General features: G+C 41.2%; 2 protein-coding genes across 12 annotated transcripts in view; one reads left to right on the top strand and one right to left on the bottom strand.

Moving 5' to 3' along the window:
* syne1a (spectrin repeat containing, nuclear envelope 1a) overlaps nucleotides 1-6,306 on the top strand; it is a 146,447-nt gene extending 140,141 nt beyond the window's left edge. For 8 of the 9 annotated variants that reach the window (XM_017302163.1, XM_017302170.1, XM_017302166.1 and 5 more), the window contains 7 exons: nucleotides 121-332; nucleotides 562-768; nucleotides 873-1,001; nucleotides 1,454-1,705; nucleotides 1,788-1,877; nucleotides 2,451-2,509; nucleotides 4,971-6,306. In XM_017302163.1, the coding sequence (XP_017157652.1) occupies nucleotides 121-332; nucleotides 562-768; nucleotides 873-1,001; nucleotides 1,454-1,705; nucleotides 1,788-1,877; nucleotides 2,451-2,509; nucleotides 4,971-5,244 (1,223 nt within the window). In that variant the 3' untranslated portion in view covers nucleotides 5,245-6,306. The remainder of the gene's footprint in view (nucleotides 1-120; nucleotides 333-561; nucleotides 769-872; nucleotides 1,002-1,453; nucleotides 1,706-1,787; nucleotides 1,878-2,450; nucleotides 2,510-4,970) is intronic. The other variant, XM_017302169.1, reaches the window with a different exon arrangement.
* On the bottom strand, nucleotides 5,749-21,555 carry esr1 (estrogen receptor 1). 3 transcript variants are annotated; one of them, XM_008397691.2, is made up of 11 exons: nucleotides 20,773-21,555; nucleotides 20,164-20,265; nucleotides 19,062-19,487; nucleotides 18,062-18,288; nucleotides 15,509-15,625; nucleotides 14,959-15,137; nucleotides 14,714-14,867; nucleotides 11,999-12,137; nucleotides 10,861-10,994; nucleotides 9,623-9,806; nucleotides 5,749-8,291 (listed from the first exon to the last, which is right to left on the bottom strand). In XM_008397691.2, exons 2-11 carry the CDS (start codon nucleotides 20,172-20,174, stop codon nucleotides 7,997-7,999), a joined length of 1,866 nt encoding a protein of 621 aa, XP_008395913.1. In that variant the 5' UTR covers nucleotides 20,175-20,265; nucleotides 20,773-21,555; the 3' UTR covers nucleotides 5,749-7,996.
* Between the last annotated feature and the right edge of the window lie 860 nt (nucleotides 21,556-22,415).

The following is a 22,415-nucleotide window of genomic DNA, read 5'->3' as shown; positions in this document are numbered from 1 at the left end:
CCTCTCCTCTCCTCTCCTCTCCTCTCCTCTCCTCTCCTCTCTTCTCTTCTCTTCTCCTCCCTTCCCCTCCGAACGTTTCACGTTGGGCTCTTACCCTAAACGTCCCTCTTCCCCCTCTAGGCGTGATTGAGCGCTGGGAGCTGATCCAGGCTCAGTCGCTGAGCGAGAAGCACAGACAGAAACAGAACCTGCAGCAGTGGCAGCAGCTGATCTCGGATCTGCAGACCATGCGGGCCTGGCTGGGTCAGTCGGAGGCGGAGCTGAGCCGGCTGCGGGGGCTGGACGTCAGCACCAACATCCACACCATCCAGCAGAGGATCAAGAAGCTCAAGGTGCGAGTCTGATTGATACAGACTCAAAAGAACAAAGCAGAGTCTTCTATTATCTAAAAACAGACACAGTTCATCTGTGAGCTGGTTAAGATTATTGAGCTTTGTAATTAAAACCCTGACCCTCATTTCTTAGCAACTAACACTGTTGCAGATTGGTTTGTGGTCAAAGCCCTCTGTAAATAATAGGAAGCTCTACATGCTTTTACAACCTGCTCTCTCTTCCAACCAGGACCTGCAGAAAGGCGTGGATGCTCACAAGTCAGAGGTTCTCTCCATAAACCTGAGCAGTGCAGACTTCCTCCAGTCGGAGCCCGACTCAGAGGAGGCCTGGGAACTGAGGGACCGGCTGAAGGAGATGAACTCGCGCTGGGATCGGCTCAGCGCCTCGCTCGAAGACTGGAGAGAGGAGCTGCAGAGGGCGCTGATGCAGTGCCAGGTAAAGACGAGATGGAGTTTATGAGATGAGAACAAGTCTATTTATAAAAAATGCATTTTTTTTTATCTGCTGAAGATAAATAAAAGAAATGTGATTTTATTTAGGAGTTCCACGAGACGAGCCACGGTCTGCTGCTGTGGTTGGAGAACATCGACCGCAGGAGGAACGAGCTGGCGCCTGTCTCTCAGAACGCCGATTATGAAACGTTACGACGTCATCACAAAACACTGATGGTATGCGTTTCATAAAGATGCAATCATAAAACCTGACGGGATAGATTTTGTTTTCATCGAATCAAATAAATCAAGACATAATCAGACAACACTCGCCTGAAAAAGTAAATGCTGCAAAAACACAAAATCTTCCCAAGTGCTTTTGGTCTAGTTCCTAGTGTAAATATCTCAGTACACTTGAAATAAGGGAAAACTAACTTACAAGTAGCTTTTTTAGCACGATATAGGAGCTTGTTTTAAGTAAATAATTTCTTACTATTAATGAAAAAGTACTTATAACACGGGAAAAAATGTCTTGTTATAAGTGAAATAATTATTTGTAAGTTAGTCTGTCTTATTTCAAGTGTACTGAGATATTTGCACCAGAAACTAGACTACAAATACTTGGAAAGATTTTGTGTTTTTGCAGTGTAAAATGTAACTTGCTGACTTCTGGTTTTATTTTCCTGCAGCAAATCAAATGTGAGCTGCTGGACTCGCAGCAGAAAGCTTCTTCCCTCCAGGAACTGTCCGCTCAGCTGCTGGTCAACACCAGGCCGCCGGCGCTGCAGAAGCCCGATCAGAACCAGTCCCAGGGCAGCGAGTGTCTGGAGGCCCGGGAAAAGGTCCACGTCATCTGGAACCGGCTGAGGCTCCTGCAGAGGGAGGTCAGCTCAGACCTGGAGCTGCTGGAGAAGAGGCTGGTGGCCACGGAGGCTCAGCAGGTCAGCGGATGCTCGATGATGTTTTGGTTTTGATTTGTGGGTTTTTATCTGAACCCTAAAGAGATTTCTTGTTTATTTTCAGGATTACCTGTCAGGACCTTCGAGAAAATCCCAAATCCGAGGATCTGCTAGTCCCAGAGCGGACAAGGCCGGTCAAAGGCGAAGACAATCGGTAACTTTCCTCGCTTTCCTCATCCCCTTCTGAATGCTGCACATCTCATTTAGCTCCCAAAATAGATACTTTGATCGATGCTGCCCTCCTGTACGTTTATGAATACCAGAGATTTCTCTACTTTGCAAATGCTCCGCTAGCACATCCATCATAATGTAGCTGTGCATCCCGCCCACCTGCTTTTTTTTTTTTTTTTTTTTTTTTAATGAGACGTTTTTGCTGCCCAGCATCATATTGTTCAGCCAAAAATTACAAGAAAAACTGGCTTTTCATTTTCAGTGATGACTAGTTTTAGAAAGTATGTTTCTGATGTCAGTAATTGTAACTAGTTTATTATGAAAGTGATTTTTATTCCGACGAGAAGCCAGATTTCTTGGTTCAGAAATCCAATCACCGTCATTGATTACATTGCTGCTCTTTGGTTACTGATGATTCTTTCCCTTAGCGATGTTATGGCTCTTTTTATGTTGTTTTTTTTGTTTTCCTTTCATCTGAGGCTTTGACTTTTTTTGCCCTTGACTGAAACATTCTTTTCTTTTCTTTTACACCCTCCCTGCTCATTGCGTGGTACAGCCTCGAAGCAAAAGTAGTCAGGCCCACCCAGGACACGCTGAGAGCGGCCCGCGCCACAGGTACCTCTCTCCTGGACTCTAGAAACTTGGGACGATGATGGGACCGAAGCTTACACCCACTTTTCTAAAAAAAAAATAAATAAATAAATAAATAAAAAAAATATTTTGAGAAAAGTTAAATAAAAATATGAATGGTTTATTTTACAAATTATTTTAATTAGTAGTTTATTTTATTCAATGCTTTCAGTGTTCCATGATCCTCCTCACATCTAGAGACCAGTTTGTCGGCTCTTAAATGAGTAGGGACTCGCCTGCATCAGGCGACTTCCTTTCTCCTTTAAATCTTTTGTTTCTCTTGCTTTGCTGCTTTTGAATTAGCGTCATGAAATAACCCCTGTCATTCCTCGTAGTGCCCTCCTCCCCCACTAGATGGCACTACCTCAGCCTCGGTGCTCTCCTTCATCTCCAGCAGTTGTTTTTCTCTCCCCTGTTTCCTTCCCGGTTCATTTTCTTCATAGCTTTCCAGCAGGATGTGGAGCTTTTAACTCCTGCCGGGTTTCCTGCGGCGTTTACTCCCACTCTTCTCCTCCGTTTCCTCTTCAGAGCTCACCAAGCCTCTGACTCTCGACATTTCTGACCTGCGCTGCCTTGCAAAAACATTCCCTTGAACTTTAACCACCGTTTTGTCGCTTTGCAACCACAAACTTCAATGTTTTGTATCGGGACAAAATCTTCCAAACACGTTAAAAGTCCAAAAAGTGGGGCAAGCATTTTGTGTTCAGCTCCCTGTAGTTTGATGAATCTAAATAAATACCTCAGAGGTTTATTGGTGAATAAACAGCATCATGAAGACCAGAATAGTTGGGGAAAATTATCAAACTAAATTCAGGGCAAACCTGGAACAAAACCACTAGAAGAATAGTTTTGATCATGTGCGTCAAACTCGAGGCTCGCAGGCCAAATCTGGTCCGCCATGGCCATTTCTGTGGCCCTCTAGCCTGCAGAGAGCTACAGAAATAGGGCTTCAAGAAAGCAGTTTTGTGCTCACGTATTATTCTATCAGTCAAATCAAATCAGTTCGTATTTGGATCAAACGATTCATCGTGTTACAACATCCAGACTAAAACCCAAAATAGAGCAGACAGTCTGACTGAGGTTGAAGTATTTTACAATCATAAATGAGCAAAGAATCCAGTCTCAAGCTGTGCAAAGCTGGTGGAGACACACACAAGACTTGCAGCTGCACAGAAAGATGCTCAGGGCGCATTTTTGAGATTGTCAGAATTGTGCATAATATCGTGTTGATCCATCTAATCAAAACTCAATAAAAAAACCCAAAAAAACATTGACGTTTGTGGTAATAAAACGTGGGGAAAAAAATGTTTGAGTACAAATAACTTTGCGAAGCACCGACTCGGCCTTACGCTGGTCTTGCCACGAATGCTGTAATGTTTTCTACTATTCCCACCTGATCATGTATACGTTACACACTAACGTTTCGCAGCCTCTAATTATTTAGAACAGGATGTGTGGCCTGAAAATATAAAAGCGCGCATGCCTCCTTACAGCTGCAGCGTTGTAAGGAGGAAGCCGAACTGAAATTGGCTGCAGGGGAGGCGGCTGGAGGGATGTGAGTGTTTGACCCTCATTCAGCCTCTGTGAGGATGAGTGCCTGGGAGAACATAATGTTCCTCCCCTTGAAACTTGGCTCCAACTGTGGAAATCTCCAGAGAGGTTTTTGGCATTACTCCTTTTTTTTTTTTTTGCTGTTTGGAATGATATGTGGCATTGAACTCTCACATAGTCGGCTCTAAAGCCAAAGATTACCCGTCCGCCCCCCTGACAGACGAAGAGCCCACTATCTCTAATCGCTCTCGTTGTTGTGGTGGTGTCTGTTGTATGAAGTGGCTTCAAAAAAAAATTATTAATACCACTTGAAAGTTTCACATTTGACCTACTTTTGATCACAAACTTGTGGGATTTTATTGGGATTTTATGTGATAATCAAAAAGAAGTGCATATGAAATCTTTACTAAATAAAACTTAAAGTGTTTGGAGAATAGTTGAGTTCAACCCGCTTTACTTTGACAATCCTAATAAAGTCCCGAGCCACCAATTTAAAAAGAAAAAAAAAATCTCTTTACTAATGTGTAATCTTGTCATCCTAACATGGATAAATTAACTTTATTCATTGAAGAAAAGCATAATCACAGCATGATGCTCCAAGTTTTGATTTTTTGATTTTCTGATCTCTCCAACATGATCGGGGGCAAATCTACACCATTCGTTCATTCAAGTCCCAATAAACCACACTAACGCAAATATGTCGAGTGGTATGAATAGTTTTGGAAGTGACTGTGGGTGTGTATGTATATTTTTTGATTCTCCCCTCCATTTTCAGAGCGAAGATTTTGAGCTAAAACGATTTAACTTTAGGAGAAAACCAAAAGTCGCGCGGGAACACTTGTGAGATCAGACGTTCCCTCTGCCGCGTCTCACTCTTGTTTGGGTCTTCCTGCAGCCGGAGCAGATCGCCAGGCGCCGCTGGCTGCGTTTCCTCCCGTTCTGACCTCACAGACGGCATCTCCTCTCAGTCCTCCTCCTCAAACTACCAGTCCTTCCTGCTGCGGGTCTTCAGGACCGCGCTCCCCGTCCAGCTGCTCCTGCTGCTCCTCATCGGCCTGGCCTGCCTCGTTCCCATGACGGAGGAGGACTACAGCTGCCACCACGCCAACAACTTCGCCCGCTCCTTCCATCCGATGCTGCGCTACACCAACGGACCTCCGCCCATATGAGGAGCAGCGCGCCGCGTCTACCTACTCCTTTGCCAAGGACTCCTCTGAATGTTTTCCTCTTCACTTTGTGCCCTCGAGCAGCAAACTCTTCATCCTGCATTATGAAGTATTTCTCTCTCATATGTTGCACACCACCCTCAACCCTTTAAAGAAGCGGACCTTCATCTGGACAGTGCTCCTCTTTAGTCCAAATATTTGTTTTAACTTAAATGTGTATATCTTTTTTAAAAGAAACGTGTGAAATTGTTTAAACGAACAAAGCACTATTTATATAATCTATGTTGGGAGCCAAAGTCAGCCGTGCTTTTTGTCCATGATACCCAGTGCTGCTAGTATTTATTTAGTGTCCAATCAGCCGCTAGCTGATGAAGCTAAAGCCTCGAGTGTGGGATATCTGTACCTGTAAATTGTAGAGTAGCCTTCCAGTTTGGAGTAGCAATCATTGGTGTGAAAAGTTTCATTCCAAAATGAGACGTTCGAAAATCTTCAGACATAAAAGGAAAAAAAAAAAAAAACTGACTGAAACAGCACAGAAACCCCTCTGAAGACTGGGGTGTAGCGTAGTATTTTTCTTTAAAAAATAACCTGTCTGACTCGGAAAATGAAGGTTTAACATGAAAAAGCAAAGATTCTTTTTTTAAAGCACTGTAAAAATTGTACTGCACTGAAGCCCTCCAGTAAAGCTAAGGCTCGCATAAAAATTACAGATTTGCTTTCGTAATAAAAAAACAAAACAAAAACGAATCACTTACTTTGTAAATTGTTTGAAATGCCTTTAAAGAAAGGCAGTTTTTTAAAAAATGTTTTTGTTTCAAGCATGCACTTGAAGGTTTCCTGCGTTTTAAGAAAGCCAAACAATCACTGGTAGTGTTTTAGTAGGTGGCTGTGATATGATAAAAGCGTGCTTTGTAATAACCGTCTAATTATCCGAGAAACACTGCATTGTTTAAACTAATTCTGTAAAGAAAAAAAAAATGAAATGAGAAAATGGTTATTTATGTATGTACAGTTTGCTAATTCAGGAAGATTACTCTTTTTTGCAAATAAAACATGAAGTATTTACTTTTGTGGATTCCTGGACCTGATTTGTTGCATATATAAAACAAACAAAAAAAAAGTGAGCAAAAGTTTTCCAACATCAGCCTTTATTTACACGCACAGTAAACACATGATAAGTGACGTCCGGTTTGGCTGGATTTACCCTCTAATTCGGCTCAAGTGGCCACATACGCTCTTCTTCTGACCCTTTTTGATCATTTCCCACACATTTACGCTGTGCTGCCCGTCAATTGCTTTTCTGAAATTCACAGACGTCAGAAAGTTCTTCATATTAACACAATTCATACGACTTATAGAAAATCATAACTGAAATCTGAACTCTAAGGTCTTGTGGATAACACTCCTTGGTTCCTTCAGGGATACAAAATATCTTTGGTTTGTTTAAAAAAAAAAAAAGGTTGCAACTTCCAGGACATTACTCTACTTTTTAGGAAACTTAAGGATCCCTTTACAAACTGCTAAATCTGATCTAAAGTCTGTAAGTAGTCCAGCTAAACACTTTGATCTCCAGGCTAACGCTGGATTACGACCAACAGTGTTCTGTTAGCACAGCACAATTAAATCTCCAAACAGAAACAGGAGACCAAAGCTTTTATAGTTTTAACAATAATATCTAGTTTTTGTTTTGAAGTTTTGAAGCAATAGGAGAGAAAAGACTACTGGAACCTTCTGCAAATTACTTCAAACTTTTGCTTTCACTATAATTTATATAATTGTCCAACAGAAGGAATATCTCATTTTCCAACTTTTGGAGCACAAATCTGCATCCGACGCTCCAAGGTAACCAAACCCGCTAAAATATTCCCCTAGTCTGACAGGAAAAGACCAGAAAAGATCATTTGCAAACTTTCTTTTAAAAGTACTGAAAAAAAATCCACTGAATTTAAAATTCAGAAGTCAGAAATTTACCAGGTAGAAATGAGTAATTATACTTAAATTAGTAGACGAGTAAATCCAGCCAAAGTCTGCATGAATTCAATGAATTACTTGAGCGTCAGACTGTGGATGAAACGTTGAACTGAAGACCGCTCTGCCCCGCCCATCCCTCTGTTAAAGTCTCAGTGCTGAAAACACGTGTCAGGACACAAGCTCACATCAACATTTAGCATAAATTCAGAGAAAATTGCTGCAGGTAAGCATAGAAAACCCCTCCTGTACACAGACAGCAGTGGATAACGATTACTCAGCATATAATCCAGGTTTCCTTTAATCAGTGTGGGCTGGATTGATCTGATTCATTTTAGGCATTTAACCTACAACGCTCATTCTAAAACAAAATTGATTTAAATTTTGAGCACGGATGCAACTATGTGGTGTTTCATCTTCGCCAGTAATTGATGGGTGATTACCTCCTATACGCAAAAGTAAAAATAATGCCCATTAGTCCTTCAGTCAGAAGAAGTGCACTTTGGTCAAGATGAAGAACACACAAAAATTAGCTGCTCATCCTTTCAAATCACTGCGTGTCAAAGTTTGACGACGTCTCTGCAAAGCAAAAAAAATGAAACTCAGCAAATAAAAGGAACTGAGGCTCAGATTGTGCCGAGAAGGTGAAACTTCTCCCCATTTGGCTATAAAATTACATTCTTATTTATAAATTACTTTCTGATAAAATCAACGGAAATACAACCTTCAGCTGTCATTTTCAAAACTGCATGCGCCGTTCGTAAAAAAACGACTGTCGGCCTCCGACTCACAGGACCTGGGTGCAGTCGGAGCGGGAGCCTCCGTACTGCAGGACGCTGGGAACCGAGGGGGTTCTGATCAGGGCCTCGCCGCCGCCTCGAGGTCCGGAACCGGGACCGGGCGGAGAGGAGCCGCCCAAACACACACCGCTGGTGGAGGGAGGAGCTTTGTCATCTGGAGGCGAAGGCTGAGACGGTTTGACCGGGTGGTGGCGGTGGGCGTCGAGCATCTCCAGCAGCAGGTCGTACAGAGGCACTTTGTTCTTGCATTTCATGCTGTAGAGGTGCTCCATGCCTTTGTTGCTGCACAGGCGCAAACAAAAAGGAGAAAAAATTATGCTTAAGGCACTTTTATCAGTAAATAAGGTGAAACTTTAGATAATAATGCATCCTGATGAGTCTTAAAAACATTCGTTTCTGCTGTAAAATGCCCCCTAATTTGCTTTTTTTTTTTTTGTAATCTTAGCTGCTCGCATTGCAAATAAATATTAAAAGTATTTTGTTACATTGCAACAGTATGTTTTTTTGTCTTGTCGTTTTAATTTGTCAAATAATAAAGATGCGAGGTTATTCATGGTAGATGGTATTCATTTTGAAACGCACCATTTAGAGATTTCGTATAAACAAGAAGATTTTCTCTTTTTTTTTCTCAAATGCATCATTGTTCATTTACAGATGATTTGTCATGACTGCATGTTCAAGCTTTTAGCAGCTCAACTCTGCAGATGGAGAGGAAAGGTCAGCCCTCAGCATGAAGCTAAATGCTGCTTCAAGCGCTTAAAAACACCTCGACTCACTACGACAGATCGGCGTTGTAATTAATGCAAATTATACGGCTCGTCTTTACACAAACTGCTGTTTTTATGTGGTTTGTGTAAAACAAAAGTGCAAAAGAGGCAAAACTTTCAAACAAAACTGGAATCTAAAGTTGAGAAGAAGAAGATTGTTTGCTTTTACATTGTAAACTTTCTAAGAAACGACAGCATTAAGTATTGTAACATTCAGATGTATCAAAAGTAATAACACCAAAACTGAGACTGAGAAGCAGTTGGTGTAAGATCAGCGAAAGTGCAGGAGCTTCAAGTGTTTCCTAGCTTCTGCTGCCGCTAGTCTGGTGGAGCTGTGTGCATTTCTCCAACATGCATGGAAGAATCAAAGTATTACTGCAGGTATGTTTTTGATGAGGGAGTCGCATTATAACATGATGTGAAACTCGAAAAAGTTGATTTTACCTACATTTAATCTTTCCCCCTTTATACTAATCCTCAGAATAACTTAAGAAACATCACTGCTCTGGTCTTCTGGTCGCATCTGTTTGCACTGTGATATCTTTGCAGCTAAAAACCTTCTTTCTAAAGTCACATTTTCATATTTTGTCACCTTCCTAAAATAACGGCCTGTGTTATTTTGCAGCGAAAAGTAATTCTGGCAAAAGAAAGAAAGAAAACAAAATCATTTTGGCAAAAAAAAAAAAAAAGAATGGGGAATTATTTTAGGAAGGTGACGATTTTCACTCTTCTGAAGCCGTTTTGTTTAAAATGAACTAATGTCAAATGTGAAGAAGAAGAATAAAGCCTTAATCAAACTCATGTGGATCCAGCAGCGCTCCTGGGTCACTTCTCGTTCGGTTTTACCTCATGTGTCTGATGTGGGAGAGCAGCAGGAGCAGCTGGGCCTGCCGCCTCGCCTGCTGCTGAGCCGAGTATCCCGATTGGCTGATGTGATGTATGAGAGCATCCGTGATGGTGTCCAGGATACTCTGGACGGCCGCGCTGTCGTGGAGGGGCTCCATTGTTCCGGTGCAGAAAGAAAACGCACCTGATGAAGAGATGGAAGAGAATCCGATTACTGCAGCTCGGCTAATGTTTCAGACAAACGGAGAGAGATTCCAAATTAACGATCTGCAAAACTAATTTAACTTCATTCAGACTCGTTTTAAAGCAAAAAAATCCCAACTGCAGTTTGCTTTGACTAGGAGGTAATAAGGGTGAGTCACAGATATAAATGGAAAGACTAATTTAGACTGAAGCATTTTAATCATAAACCACAGAAAAGTTCATCATGAACCAGCAGCTGAGCTCTCCGTCTCATCCCCCCGGGTATTTCCGACTTCTCTGCTTCGTATAGAGAATATCTCAACAAATACCCCGCCCCTTTGCTGCTTCATGTAGTCAAGGCAACAGCTATCACGCATATTGACGATACAGGCCTTTTCAGAACACTCTGTTCGCCTAATTTGTTGCTCTCAGAGCTACACCTCTGTGGGTGCAGTTTGACACTGCTTTATGTTTGCTCTCTGCAGCAGAAATGAGAACTTGTGACACGGTGGGCATGCAAACGAAACTGTGAAACCTGGAAGCTTGTTTGTTTGTTTTTTTTTTAACTGGTGGCATGTCTCTGATATACACTCCCAGAAATTTCTATGCAATTTTGTCACCTTCTTAAAGGTGTGTGTGTGTGTGTGTGTGTGTGCGTGTGTGTGTGTCGGTTTGTGTGTAAATGCTTCACAATAAAGGGACAGAAACTGTGGATTCCTACATGTTTACATGTCAACGTTCAATATTTCTCCACTTTCAGATGAATAAAGGTCACATCCTTTAGACAGTTTCTTAAGTAAATATACAAAATCTGATGGACGGACGGACGGGCGGGCGGACGGACGGACGGACGGATGGATGGATGTCACCTTTAGATAGAGGACGAAGGATTAAATTGTGGAATCACTAGACCTTAAATTATCTTCCAAACTTTCCCAAACTGAGTATAAACCCTGTCCTCATGGACTGGGTTTATACTGTCCATGGTGGAAATGAGGACAGTCCTCATGTCCACTGTCCTCATGTCCACCTACACGTTAAACACTTTGTCTTACCAGAGTTGAGCAGGATGATCGCTTTGAGGCAAACGAACTCCTCCGGTTTGAGTTTGAGCATGCGGAAGCGGGAGGTGGTGGCCAGCAGCATGTCGAAGATCTCCGCCATGCCTTCAACACAGTCTCCTTCATTCCTGGGGAGCAGAATTTACAAATGCAGTTCGGTAAAACATAAAAGCCCCTGACGACATAACAGAAACAGAGCCTAACTTCTGGTCCGTGGAGCTCCGTCAAAAGAGAGGGAAAAAAAATCTGAGGCATTTTACTGCTACGAATCTATCCAGAGATTAAGAGCTAATGTACTGAATCACTGCACTGCTCCATTGGCTGGCAGAAAAGTGAAGGGGAAGATGGATAATATCCAGTTACTTCAGTGCAAGATAAACTTGGATGGCACAAGGGCAGGGGAATGTGTCAGCCCTGACCCCACAGCATTTTAGTCATCACGTCCAATTGGCGAGGACACTCATTCAGGGACCGGGTTTTAGAGATAATACTCCATAATACACTTTTGAATCAGATGGAGCCATCAGAGGGTAAAAGCTCTGTCTGCTGCTCGTCTCACTCTGCACTTTCTCTCCTCCTCCCAAAGGTAGATGCTGTGGTCTGACCAGCCTGTTTACTCTGAACATGTGGGGAAATGGAGAGAACAAGCTGTGCCTGCAAAGCAGAAAACACCCTTATGTCTCCCTGCATCTCTATTTTCTACTCATCTCTGTCCCTCGTTGAGATCTCCCTGCTTTGCTTCTTTTCTTCTCTTCTCTTCCCTCTCTCCACTGTTCAGTTTCCATCATTCTTTGCATTGAGGACTTTGATTAAAACCGGAGCCGTGCTTTCCAGCTCAGCCCTGTGATGATTAGGAGGGTTATTTTAGGTTAGGGAGAGGCTGCTCTCCTCTCCGCAGGGGGCTGGTGATTAGTCTTCCACTCTGTGACAGATGTGTTGGGATGGCACAAAAGCTGGCAAGGTGTGAAATGGAAAATCTACAATGCTGATGTATCACTCTTCAAATGTGTCCGAGATGAAAATGGGAAGAAATGTGGAGGAGGGGCAGGACAAAAAAAATAATAAAAAAAAAGATAAACAGCCAATCCGTTGGCACACCTGTTAATCTAAAGTTGGTAATAATCCTCTCTACCTGTCCAGTATTAGGTCTTGTGCAAAGATGAGTTTTCCAGGGCAGTGGATTGACCTCCAAATGAGTCCGATCATCAGCACCTCCAGCCACGAACTCTCCAGCAGTAGAACCTGATCGTGGAGGGAGAGCTGCAGGAAACCTGGAAACAGGAAATGCACCACATCAACTTTTTTTTTTTTTAAAGGTAGACGAAAATATCATTACTTTCACCTAAATGTGCATCTCAACGAATTACAATGTCATTATAATACACTTAGCAAACTGGGAAAGCTAAGATGACGATGTCAGAGCTTTGTAAACTCCTGATTGGTTAATCGTGGTGACGGACGATTAAAATATTTAATCTTAAAGGCAGGGTCACATTTTCATCAAAACCCATATGTTGACAAAATAAGCAACTCTAACAATTCAAAACTTATATTTGCTGCTAAATTATTGAACTATTGAATAAGAAAAGTTTAGTTTTTTTCCAATGTCAGACAGTAAGAAAAAATGTCTATTAAAATTTCTTACATTTCTGATTCAAATTTCAAGTAATTTAGGATAATTGAATTAGTGAGATCATTCCACATAATTTGCAGAGATGCACTCGAGTGTCCTGTTGTGTAATAATAATGCTTTCTGACCTCCCCCCTGCCCCCAACATCTTGCCAACTATAAAATTCAAACATGATCTTGTTTTTGAGCAGTGGATGCTAATCTAAATGAATCCAGTCAAGGGAAAGCTTATCGCCGGCTCTCAGCTGTCTAAATTAACATGTAATTACAGCCAGTCTTTTCTAATTGCCCCCCTCTGCACCCTGTTTGGTACTCCTTTCAATTAAAGCTGTGTGTCTGGGCTTTTAGTGACGAAGGAGGTCGTAATGCCTCAAAATCAGGATTTACTCTTCCTGTCAGATGAATGTGAGTTAGCGTGCGTTTTGCAGCTACACACCGTAGCTGCAAATGGGCTCGATGGGGTGCCGGCAGATTGACCAAACAATGCTCTCAAAGGTGATTACTGTAATTACCATCACCTTAATGGCTCTGCATTTGTGTGTGTTTGTCGTCGTGTAAGAACCCAGAACCACAAGGTTTGTCAAGTAGTGCATCATGATGAATGTTTACGAGGCGCAGAAATTTTGTAAAAAAAAAAAAATCTTAGACACATAAGTAAGGTCATGATGCACTAGATGTGAGCTTACCTGTAGCTGTGCAGAGTAATTATTAATTTACATACACTACCATTGAAACAAACAGCTTCCATCACAGATGATGGAGAAAAGTTTTACCACCAAACAAAAACAGCTTGAGCTAATCTGACCGCTATGACAAGAAGTACTGCAAAGCATGGTGGTGGTAGTGTCATGCTGTGTGGTTGTGTCACAGCCAGTGGTGCTTGGAGTAAGGAAAGAGGACTTCACACCAAAGCACACAGTTGGCTGGTCTACCAGGACAACAATCATGTGCACATCATGAATTGTTTTCAAATGCATCAAGCTGGCTAACATTAAGACATTAAGTCTGGAACAGCTTTCAACTTTAACTTTTATTAAAAATGTGCTGATTTGGCTTCGAAGTGAAGTCCATGGCTGGAAATCAACCAAGTGAAATCAACTCAAAGACTCAAATATCCACTCAAAAGGATGCCAGAAGGGCTTTGATGGCTATTAAAAGAACGTGGTCAACAAGCAACTTGCTGCGCGATGTTTATCCAAACGTAAGTGTGGTTTTAAGGATTAGATAAAATCCACATTGAATCTAAATGTGTGCGCCCAGGTTTTACTAAAATGTAAGCCTGACTGCGGTTTTATGAGCAGAGCTTCAACTTCTTGCCAAACATTTTTAAGCTGTGAGTGGAGGCATTAGTTTGGAAAGGTGTTCTCATAATCTTTAGTAATTATGTGAAAAATCCTTTTTGGCAACCACAATAAAACCTATTTCTATTCTATGTGTTGTTTGAACAAAAGAACCCAGCACTGGAATACCAAGAGGGGCTAATAGTAATGGCTCCCTCACTCTAAGCTTCATAGCAACAAAATAAGAGAGATTTTCAACCCAAACTACCACATGGCGAACACTAAAAGTTTGACAAGCCTTATTAACCGAGAGCATAATGAAGAAATAAAGAGCCCAAACAATTTTAACTATTTACAATTAGACTGTATTTCAAAAGGCAGCATAACAATGGTTTTGGAATTTATTTGATATCAAAAGACACAAATTCAAGAGTTGAATTTGAATTTTTGGAGCTATTTGAGCCACATGTTTTGTTTTCTTCTCAGTAGGTTAAATATGCATATTACTGAAAATAACCATTACTGCAGAAAAACATAAGACTTTACGAGATATTAAAAGTGAAATGATGTTAAAAGGTGTCACACACTAAAAAAAACAACATAATCAGCAATATTGAGAACAATGGCTCTGTTTGAGTATTAGCTATGAACCTGGGCCATTTTATTCATGTAACACTAAATTAATGATTTCATATTTGTTTTTGCAGAATTAAAAAGACACTTTAGGCATTTAGGCTCTGCCATCTAAAAAGAACCCTTAAAAATGCCTTTAATCTGGGAGGGTTTCTGCAGTTAATCTGAAATTGTTGTCTGTTTGATAGCTGATACTTGCAAGCATTACCAGGAATTACTTAACTGAACCTCAAGTAGACCAGCAGAAGCAAATACATACAAGACAAATAATATAGGAGCACAAATTTAGACGTTTCTCTCCAACCTGGGAGCTTCTTTGCCCAAGCGATCATGTGGACTAGCTCCCTGTCGGCCATGCTGGTCAGCAGGGTCATCATGGTGACCTCAGTGTAGGGTCGGCTCAGCTTCTGACGGGAGCACAGAATCGGAGGCTCAGCACCCTGAAGGAGAAGCAGAACCTGGAAACACAAGAGGTTGAGCGTTGATGAATATCAGGTAAAAATTACAAAACATGTTGTAAAAGGTTGGTTGCAGTAAAACAATGAGCACCTGGTCAGACGGCAGGCCGGTCACTGAGGATCTCGCTCCTCCCAGGGCACTGCTGCGTCTCCTCTTATCATGATGGGGTGCCGCTTTGTGCTCCAGGCCTTTTCCAGTCTTTTCTCTGTCGCCGACGCCCGTCTGTCGTTTGTCACGCTGCAGAACGCGACCGCGGTCTTTTCGCACACCTTAATGACAGAACATGCTTGATGCATAAAACGCTTCCTAATGACTTCTGGACATAAACCATCAGATCTCCTGGTTTTACCACGTCTAATATCTAGATTAAATGAATGATGTGGAAAACATAAATATCTGGAGTGCGTTAATGAGCAGTTGCACTCGTTTGAGAGAAATCTCAAGGTCTTGGTAAGGTTCATGCTTATCTATGTCTAACCACACTCTCTTCTAATTAGCACAGCATTGATCCATCAAAATCGGTTTTCAATTTCTGAGGAAGAACGTGTGTAGCTTAACATCCAAGTTGTCAAAAAAAATAAGTCTATAAAAATTGTATGACTAAAAAGAAAAATGAACAAAAAAACAGGAATCTTCTCACCTCCTTTCATCATACCCACTTCGTAACATTTTCTAAGTCGGCAAGCCTGGCAGCTCTTCCTCCTATTCCTGTCAATAGTACACTGATTGGTCGCTGGGCACATGTAGTCATTGTGACCTGAAATGGGAGAAAATCTATTACTCTTAGACTATAAGTTTAATTTTCCATCCAAAATTGAGCTATTTAGCAGCCAGGAACACTCCATTCCCTTTCCTAAATTAATCTATGAAGAAGAAAATTAAAACATGGCATCTTGGCTTTGCCATTGCCATGGATACTATTGGTTTCGGTATGACCCGTCATTCTTTGTAAGATTTTCCATCAATATGCTTCAGCTTCAACTCATTAACTAAGCCACCAAACAGATGAAGTTCCTCTGTGCACATTGAGATATTGATACTGTGAGGCTGGAAAAATGTGGTCAATAGCTTTTTTAAAAAATGCTTCTTTTTTTATTTTCAAGCAGTTCACCACTTTTCCAACAGAAATAAAATAAGAAATCTGCTCAATGTCTTTGTCTTTTTATCTGTGGAGGGACATTAATCAAACTTTAGTTGCCTCTTTGTTTTCACACAAGCTTGCAGGTCATTTACTTGGTTTATTGAAAGTTATTATATCATAAAGCTGGAATTCATTTAAGAATTTAACCTTTATTGCTTTATTTTTAATGAATATTGTATCTGTTTCTATGAAGTAGAGGGAGGGATCAGGGAAACACTGGGGCAAAAATAATCAAATCAAAATTGATCACTCACATAGAAAAGAGTGGGATGTGGGCCACTCTTTAAGAACTCTAGCTGTACATAAGATAAAAACATAATTATTAAAACATAAATACCTCGTGTTTCTAACATTCTCCGTTTTAATAAGATTTCAGTTTGTCAGGAAAGATTTTGCTCCGATTAAAAAAGAAAAGCATCCATCTGCATCAACAGCCTAACCTTTAAATTGCCTTCCTGTGCAATTCCACTCGATTCTCATCTCCCTTCACTGCTGCATCTGGGATTTCTCCCATTGAGCTGGATTTATCCTTCGAACAGAAGGAGGAGTTGTGAATGTTGACATCAATTTTGAACGCTGCTCTAGAGCAGCAGCCCGTCTACCGTTTTAGCAAGGGCAGTGGAGGAAGTGACCGTTCAGTCCGTGTTCGTCACGCTTCTAAGTACTAAGCAAATACAGTCGGCGCAAGACAAATGTTTGATACATTTTATTGCTGGCAAAGAGATCATTGGTCCACTCCCCATAGAGTTTGGCAAAAGTATAATTTTTCATTTGGCTCCATGAAACACAACTTCCAGTAAATCAGATCCAGTTTTTCAAACTTTAACAGAGTCCAGTTCTCCAGCCACCAATCGTTTCTCAACAGGCGAGGATTCAGACCCTTTGTACGAAGCAAAGTGTAGAACAAGGGGCTGGATTTTACCAGGTTATCAACCGCCTGTCCTGGATCAAAACCAGTTGAAGGGCTGCAAATGGCCCCCAGACCAAACTTTGGACACCTGTTTTAGAGAAACCGTTTTACCATTACAACAACCATTGTGTATCATTTGATGTGTAATAATTTATTTTCCTTAATACCCTGAAAGAGAAAAAAGGCTGTCCAAGCAAACCTGCCACACAGTGAAGAGTAATTGCTCCCTAAGCTTAATTTATCGCCACTCTTGGCAGGAACCATTGCCATGAAACCCTTTAAATAACAGACAGTTAATCTTTGGTGTGCAGCAACTTTGGTTCAGTCTTTGTTGCAGACATCTGAATACCTTAAGTGTGTTTGAGCTTAAGGTCATAAGCTGAAGGCTGGACGTTAGGATTCATGGATCCATCAGTATCTACAAGTCCATGTGTGCAGCATTGTTTCAGGATGAATCAGTGATGCAGTCAGAGTAATTTTGACAGGTTTTCCACTGGAGGGAAAGTTTACCACTCTTCCATGTTGTGTGTTTGTAGATAATTGTTCTCACTGGAGTTCAAAATCCTTTGTAACCCTTTCCAGACAAATGGTGCTGATTTGTTTTTCTTAAGCTCAAGATCTTTGTGTGCTGCTTTTCGTCTGCTTTGTGTTGTCACAAGGATTATTTTTCAGGGATTTATTTATGGACTGGCAGTATTCAGGCTTGTCTGTGGTGAGGGAAATAAACCAAAAAGATTTGGTTGTTCAAAGGTAATTCATAATTTAATTAAGGAATGGAGTCATATTGTGACACAGAAGTAAGATTGTTTGGTATTTACTCTGGTCAAAAAAAGAAAAACAATCTTTGGGGGGGAGGTTAATACTTTTCTGAAGACTGTAAGGCCCAACAGGTGGAAGGAAGGTGGAGAGAAAAAGCAGGAAATGGGTTTTAGTCTAAATTACGGTTCTCATCGTTTTTCTCTGCAAGAAATATTTTTCATTTATGTAAACGACTTCATTTCTCTGGCTGACGAGAGAGAGGCACATCAGAGTACATTCATAATTGTGGTCTGATGTGTTCTTTCATGTAGCTGTTCTCAATGGCAGATGTAATAAAACACATGATTTAAGCTTCATAATGTCACGGCGGTCTGTCTCCCTACCCTGAATGCTCCTCTTGAAGAAGGCCTTGCAGCCCTCGCAGGACCACACCCCATAGTGGTACCCGGAGGCGTAGTCGCTGCACACAGCACAGAAACGCGTCTCTTTAGCCATCTCAAACCCCCCGGCTGCAGCGCCGGCTCCGACTCCGACTCCCAGCTCTCCCACACTGCATGCCTCGTCACGGGCGTCACACTGGTCCTCTCTGGAGGCCGGGTGGTGACTGGATCTGCAACAGGCCGTGAATTTTAATTCGGCGATTTGGTGTTCTCATCGAGACATTTTGTGACGCCAGTAAAACTACACAGATAACAGAATTTGTCAGCATTTAGCCAAAGAGTGAAACACATTAAATATATCAAGGATGCAAGATAAAATTATTTTCTGTATTTAAACCCTAAAAAACAATAAAAGATTGAATTGAACTCTGGCTTAAATAATGACAGAGGCTAAGACCAGGCTTCTGTTTTCCACTTAAATCAGGAAACGTGTTTGTGTACTTCTGTTGCTCTTACATATTGTTCCTCTCTCAAGGTCCTTCACAACGTCCCTAATCTCTGGAATTAGAAACCCCGGACAACGCTTGATACTTTCTGTAGAGATAGCAGTGGTGTTTGGCTGGAAGCAGCAGATTAAGAGGCTGTGTGGTTAGCTAATTATGTTTGTTTAAACGGCATTTTGGAGAAGACGCAACTAAAAATGCCAATGTCATTACACATAAATTGCAAATCCTTTGTTCCATTTATTTTTTTTTTCTTTTTTACTTCAATGAGCAGTGATTGCAGATAGGTAGCAAAACGGGACCAAAGTGTCTAAAAACTGAAAATAAACCAACCAGCCTATTTTCTAAATGTGAAAATCAGCTACACTTTCTCCAAACTTGTGCATAATCTTAGAAATCAAAGCAATGTAAAAGGCACAATAGTCACAAAATTTTTTTTTACTTAAATACATCAATTTTACTGTTTTAAAGACACACAGAAGCATTTTTAATACCCATACCTGTAAGCTGGCGTTGAGGCGGGTTCCAGATAGTGGTGGCTTGGAGCATGCATAAAGGGGCTGAGCCTCGGGCTGGTGGGCACAAACACAAGAGGACTGGTCGGCCCACTCCCCAGAGAGTGCAGGCTGCCATCAGACGGTGGTCCCTGGGCGTCCAGAGGAGCAGAGAAGTAGCCAGTGGTAGAGTGGTTGTAAAGAGGCGTTGGGGCAGGGGTGGGGGTGGCATAGTCGTACGTCCCTTCCAGGAAGTCAACAGCAGCTACCCCTCCGGAGCCCCGGCTCTCTTCAGGGTACATGTCACTGAGGGGGGCACGGGGTGAGGGTGGGAGACGTGGCGAGGAGAGGGTCTCCAGCTCTGAGGAGGCTGGGCTTATCCTGGGTCTGAGTGCTGGTCCGAACTCCTGCTTGCTCTGCACCGGGTTCTGCCTGAGCAACATCACAGCACAGCAGCAGTGATAAGCAACATGATTTAGACTTGCTCTCCCATTTGCTGTGTGGGAGAGCGTAGTGCTGCTCTCCCTCTCTCTGGGTCTCGTCTTTCCCAATAAGTCCTGTCAAACAACTTGGATGGACCAATAACTGCTTCTCCTCTGTGTGCTTGAAGCTTCTGCTCTCAAGCTCCAAAGGAACAAAAAAAAAAAAAATACAGCTAGAAAAGACTCCTCCCAATCTCACTTTATTTTTTCACTGTATTTTTTTTTACTCTAATAGATCTCTACCAAAGTGGGTGAGTGAGGGAAAGTAAGTGGGAGAGAAAAAATAAAAATAGTGATTCCTAAACAACTTCCTTGTCTTTTCCTCCTCCCCCACAGCTATTTCTAATTTACCTTTGTCTTAGACTGAAAAGCTCTTTATTTCTTACAGCTGGATTCCAGATTGAATGCAACTCCAAAGTAGCAGCGTGTGTGTGTGTGTGTGTCTGAATATTCACCCCTCATTTAGCTGATATCGAGCACTCTGCGAGTATCACCAGTCTATTTCCTGCCAAATTATTACCCAACAAACACACAATCGCTGGCTAAATCACAGAGCAAATCAGATCCACGTAGACTAAACACTCAAACCGCAGAAAAAGCCGAAACTAGCACGAGATACAACTCACCTCTTATACATGAATCATCCTCGGATATGCTGCGCAACAGCGACTAATTCCCCTTCTCTTCCTCTCTGCCTGCCACACAGGCATTTAGGTGGGCTCACCGTACTGAGTGGGAACAGTGGAAAGGTTTAAAAAAGGATAAACAAATTAAAGATGCAGCCAAATCAATAAGTGCGGTGTGTTTAAGAGCCAGGTCACCATAACACAGCAAACAAAACTGGAGGTCAAATCTCATTCTGACAGCCAATAATTACACAATCAATCCCATTTCAGGGTATTTTTCATGATTTAGATGTAAAAGGTGGTGGGGGGGAAAGGTTATAAAAAATAAAGTATAAAACAAAAATGTCCTCCCAAGTATTTTATGTTAATTGGATTTATTCATGTACATGTGAAAACATTAGTTTATAAGCAATATTAAAAATCAGACAACTTTATTTCCCGTTTGTCTGAAATTAGATCCTGTTTTAGGTCAGTTGGGATAATCTAAATTATTCATATTTGCTACAAGCCACAAAAATTAGACACCTTCAAGGGGTTACATACATTTCCTTTTTGATCATAAAGTTAATTTGTAATTGATTGGGTGGTGAACTTGCAGTCATGACTCACTGGGAAGACTCCTTTGTGTCTAGGTTTTCATTTCCCGAAATGTTGCTTCAATATCCCATCTTAATGTTTGTTCCTCATGGCGCCATCCATTCTGAGAAGCGCATCAGCTCCTCAGGAGCGAAACGGTGACACAGTGATGCCATCACGTACCGTCTCTATTCTTCAGTTTGGATGGCGTTCACAGGTTTGCAAGCTTCCCTGTTTTCCTCATTACGCAACAACTGATATTATGATCAAACACTTTTGTTTCATCAGATCATCAGATCAAAGGCCCTGTTTCTAAAATGTATGATCTTCGTACCTGAGCAAATTTGCTTTCAGAATTTTTTTTTTTTTTTGAGTGCCCTTTCAGCCACTACAAACACAGGATACATTTCACTGTAAATAATGAAACTTATCAGCTTTGACCTACATCTTCACATGTATTTTGATTTTGTGCTCAGGTTGATAAATTCATCACCCAAACAAACACACTAATGTTTAGGACACAGAACCAACATACATTCTGAAATATATGATAGTGAAGATTTTACCAAGCTGTTTATAGTTGTGCAAACTTGTTTGAATAAAAGTGAAACCTTTAGAAACTGTTCCCAAGAATGACCCAAACTTGTGGAGGCTTGTAATTCTCCATCTGATATTTTGGCTGATTTATTTTCATTTTCCAGTGATGTCATATAGCGGTGCATCTGCATGTCTACCGGCGTTTAACTCGTATATTGCGAGTTAACTTTACACAAACTTATAAAGCCATGACATCACAAAGAGAGCCTTCCCAAATTGCAGTGTACAAACTTCTGATTTGAATTGATTAAAAAGTTTAAAATGAAATGTCTTTAATTGTAGCATTTGGCAAACTACAAATTTTTTGTAAAAAAAAAAAAAAACAAGCAATGGTAATGTGTATTTTTCTTTTTTCACTGTAAATGATCTGTTTTCAACTGCATTTTATGTTCAAAAAGAGAAATTGTAGGGTTTGCTCCTTAAATGTTCAGGAATCAGATGTTAAGGTAAGTATCCCACCTGAGTGCAAATCGTTTAAAAAAGGGGAATTAAGACAACTTTGAGAAATGTAATTTCTCTCTACAACAGGTTTTTAATCTGCAAGAATAAGAGATATTGTCAAGCAAATATATATTGTTCAAGAACATAAATGAGAAGTTCATTCTTTTTAAATTAATACGCAAACAATGAACACCACATTGACAAAGTTTGACACAGAGCCCTCATCTCAATTGTTAAGGAGCATATTTCTTGACTTACCCTTTCGATCTTCATGACAGGTCAAGTGGAAAACTAGCAGGTCTGATTATACATATTTTTGTGCAATTGCCCCGGAATAAACTTAAGACATCAGGAAACATGGAAGGTGGGAAATAAACGACCTAAAAGGCACAAAGATAAGTGACTTCTTGCAGTAATTGAACCTATTTTCATCTAAGGTCTCACTGACAAAGCAGACCTTTTATCTTTTAAAGAACATCAATCGTGATGCACATTTTAGTAGCAACTTCCAGCGGTTTTGTCAAGTGGTCTCCAACCTGAACCCAACCATGTAAAAGGTCAACAGGTGAGCAACAAACTGACGTGACACTCAATATTGAATGTGAACTTTCTATGTGCACCGATTCAAACAGTGGGGT

Source organism: Poecilia reticulata, linkage group LG21, assembly GCF_000633615.1.
Source record: "Poecilia reticulata strain Guanapo linkage group LG21, Guppy_female_1.0+MT, whole genome shotgun sequence".
NCBI classification, from domain to species: domain Eukaryota; kingdom Metazoa; phylum Chordata; class Actinopteri; order Cyprinodontiformes; family Poeciliidae; genus Poecilia; species Poecilia reticulata.
The sequence above is the reverse complement of the archived record's forward strand: the minus strand, read 5'-3'. Positions and strand labels throughout refer to the sequence as shown.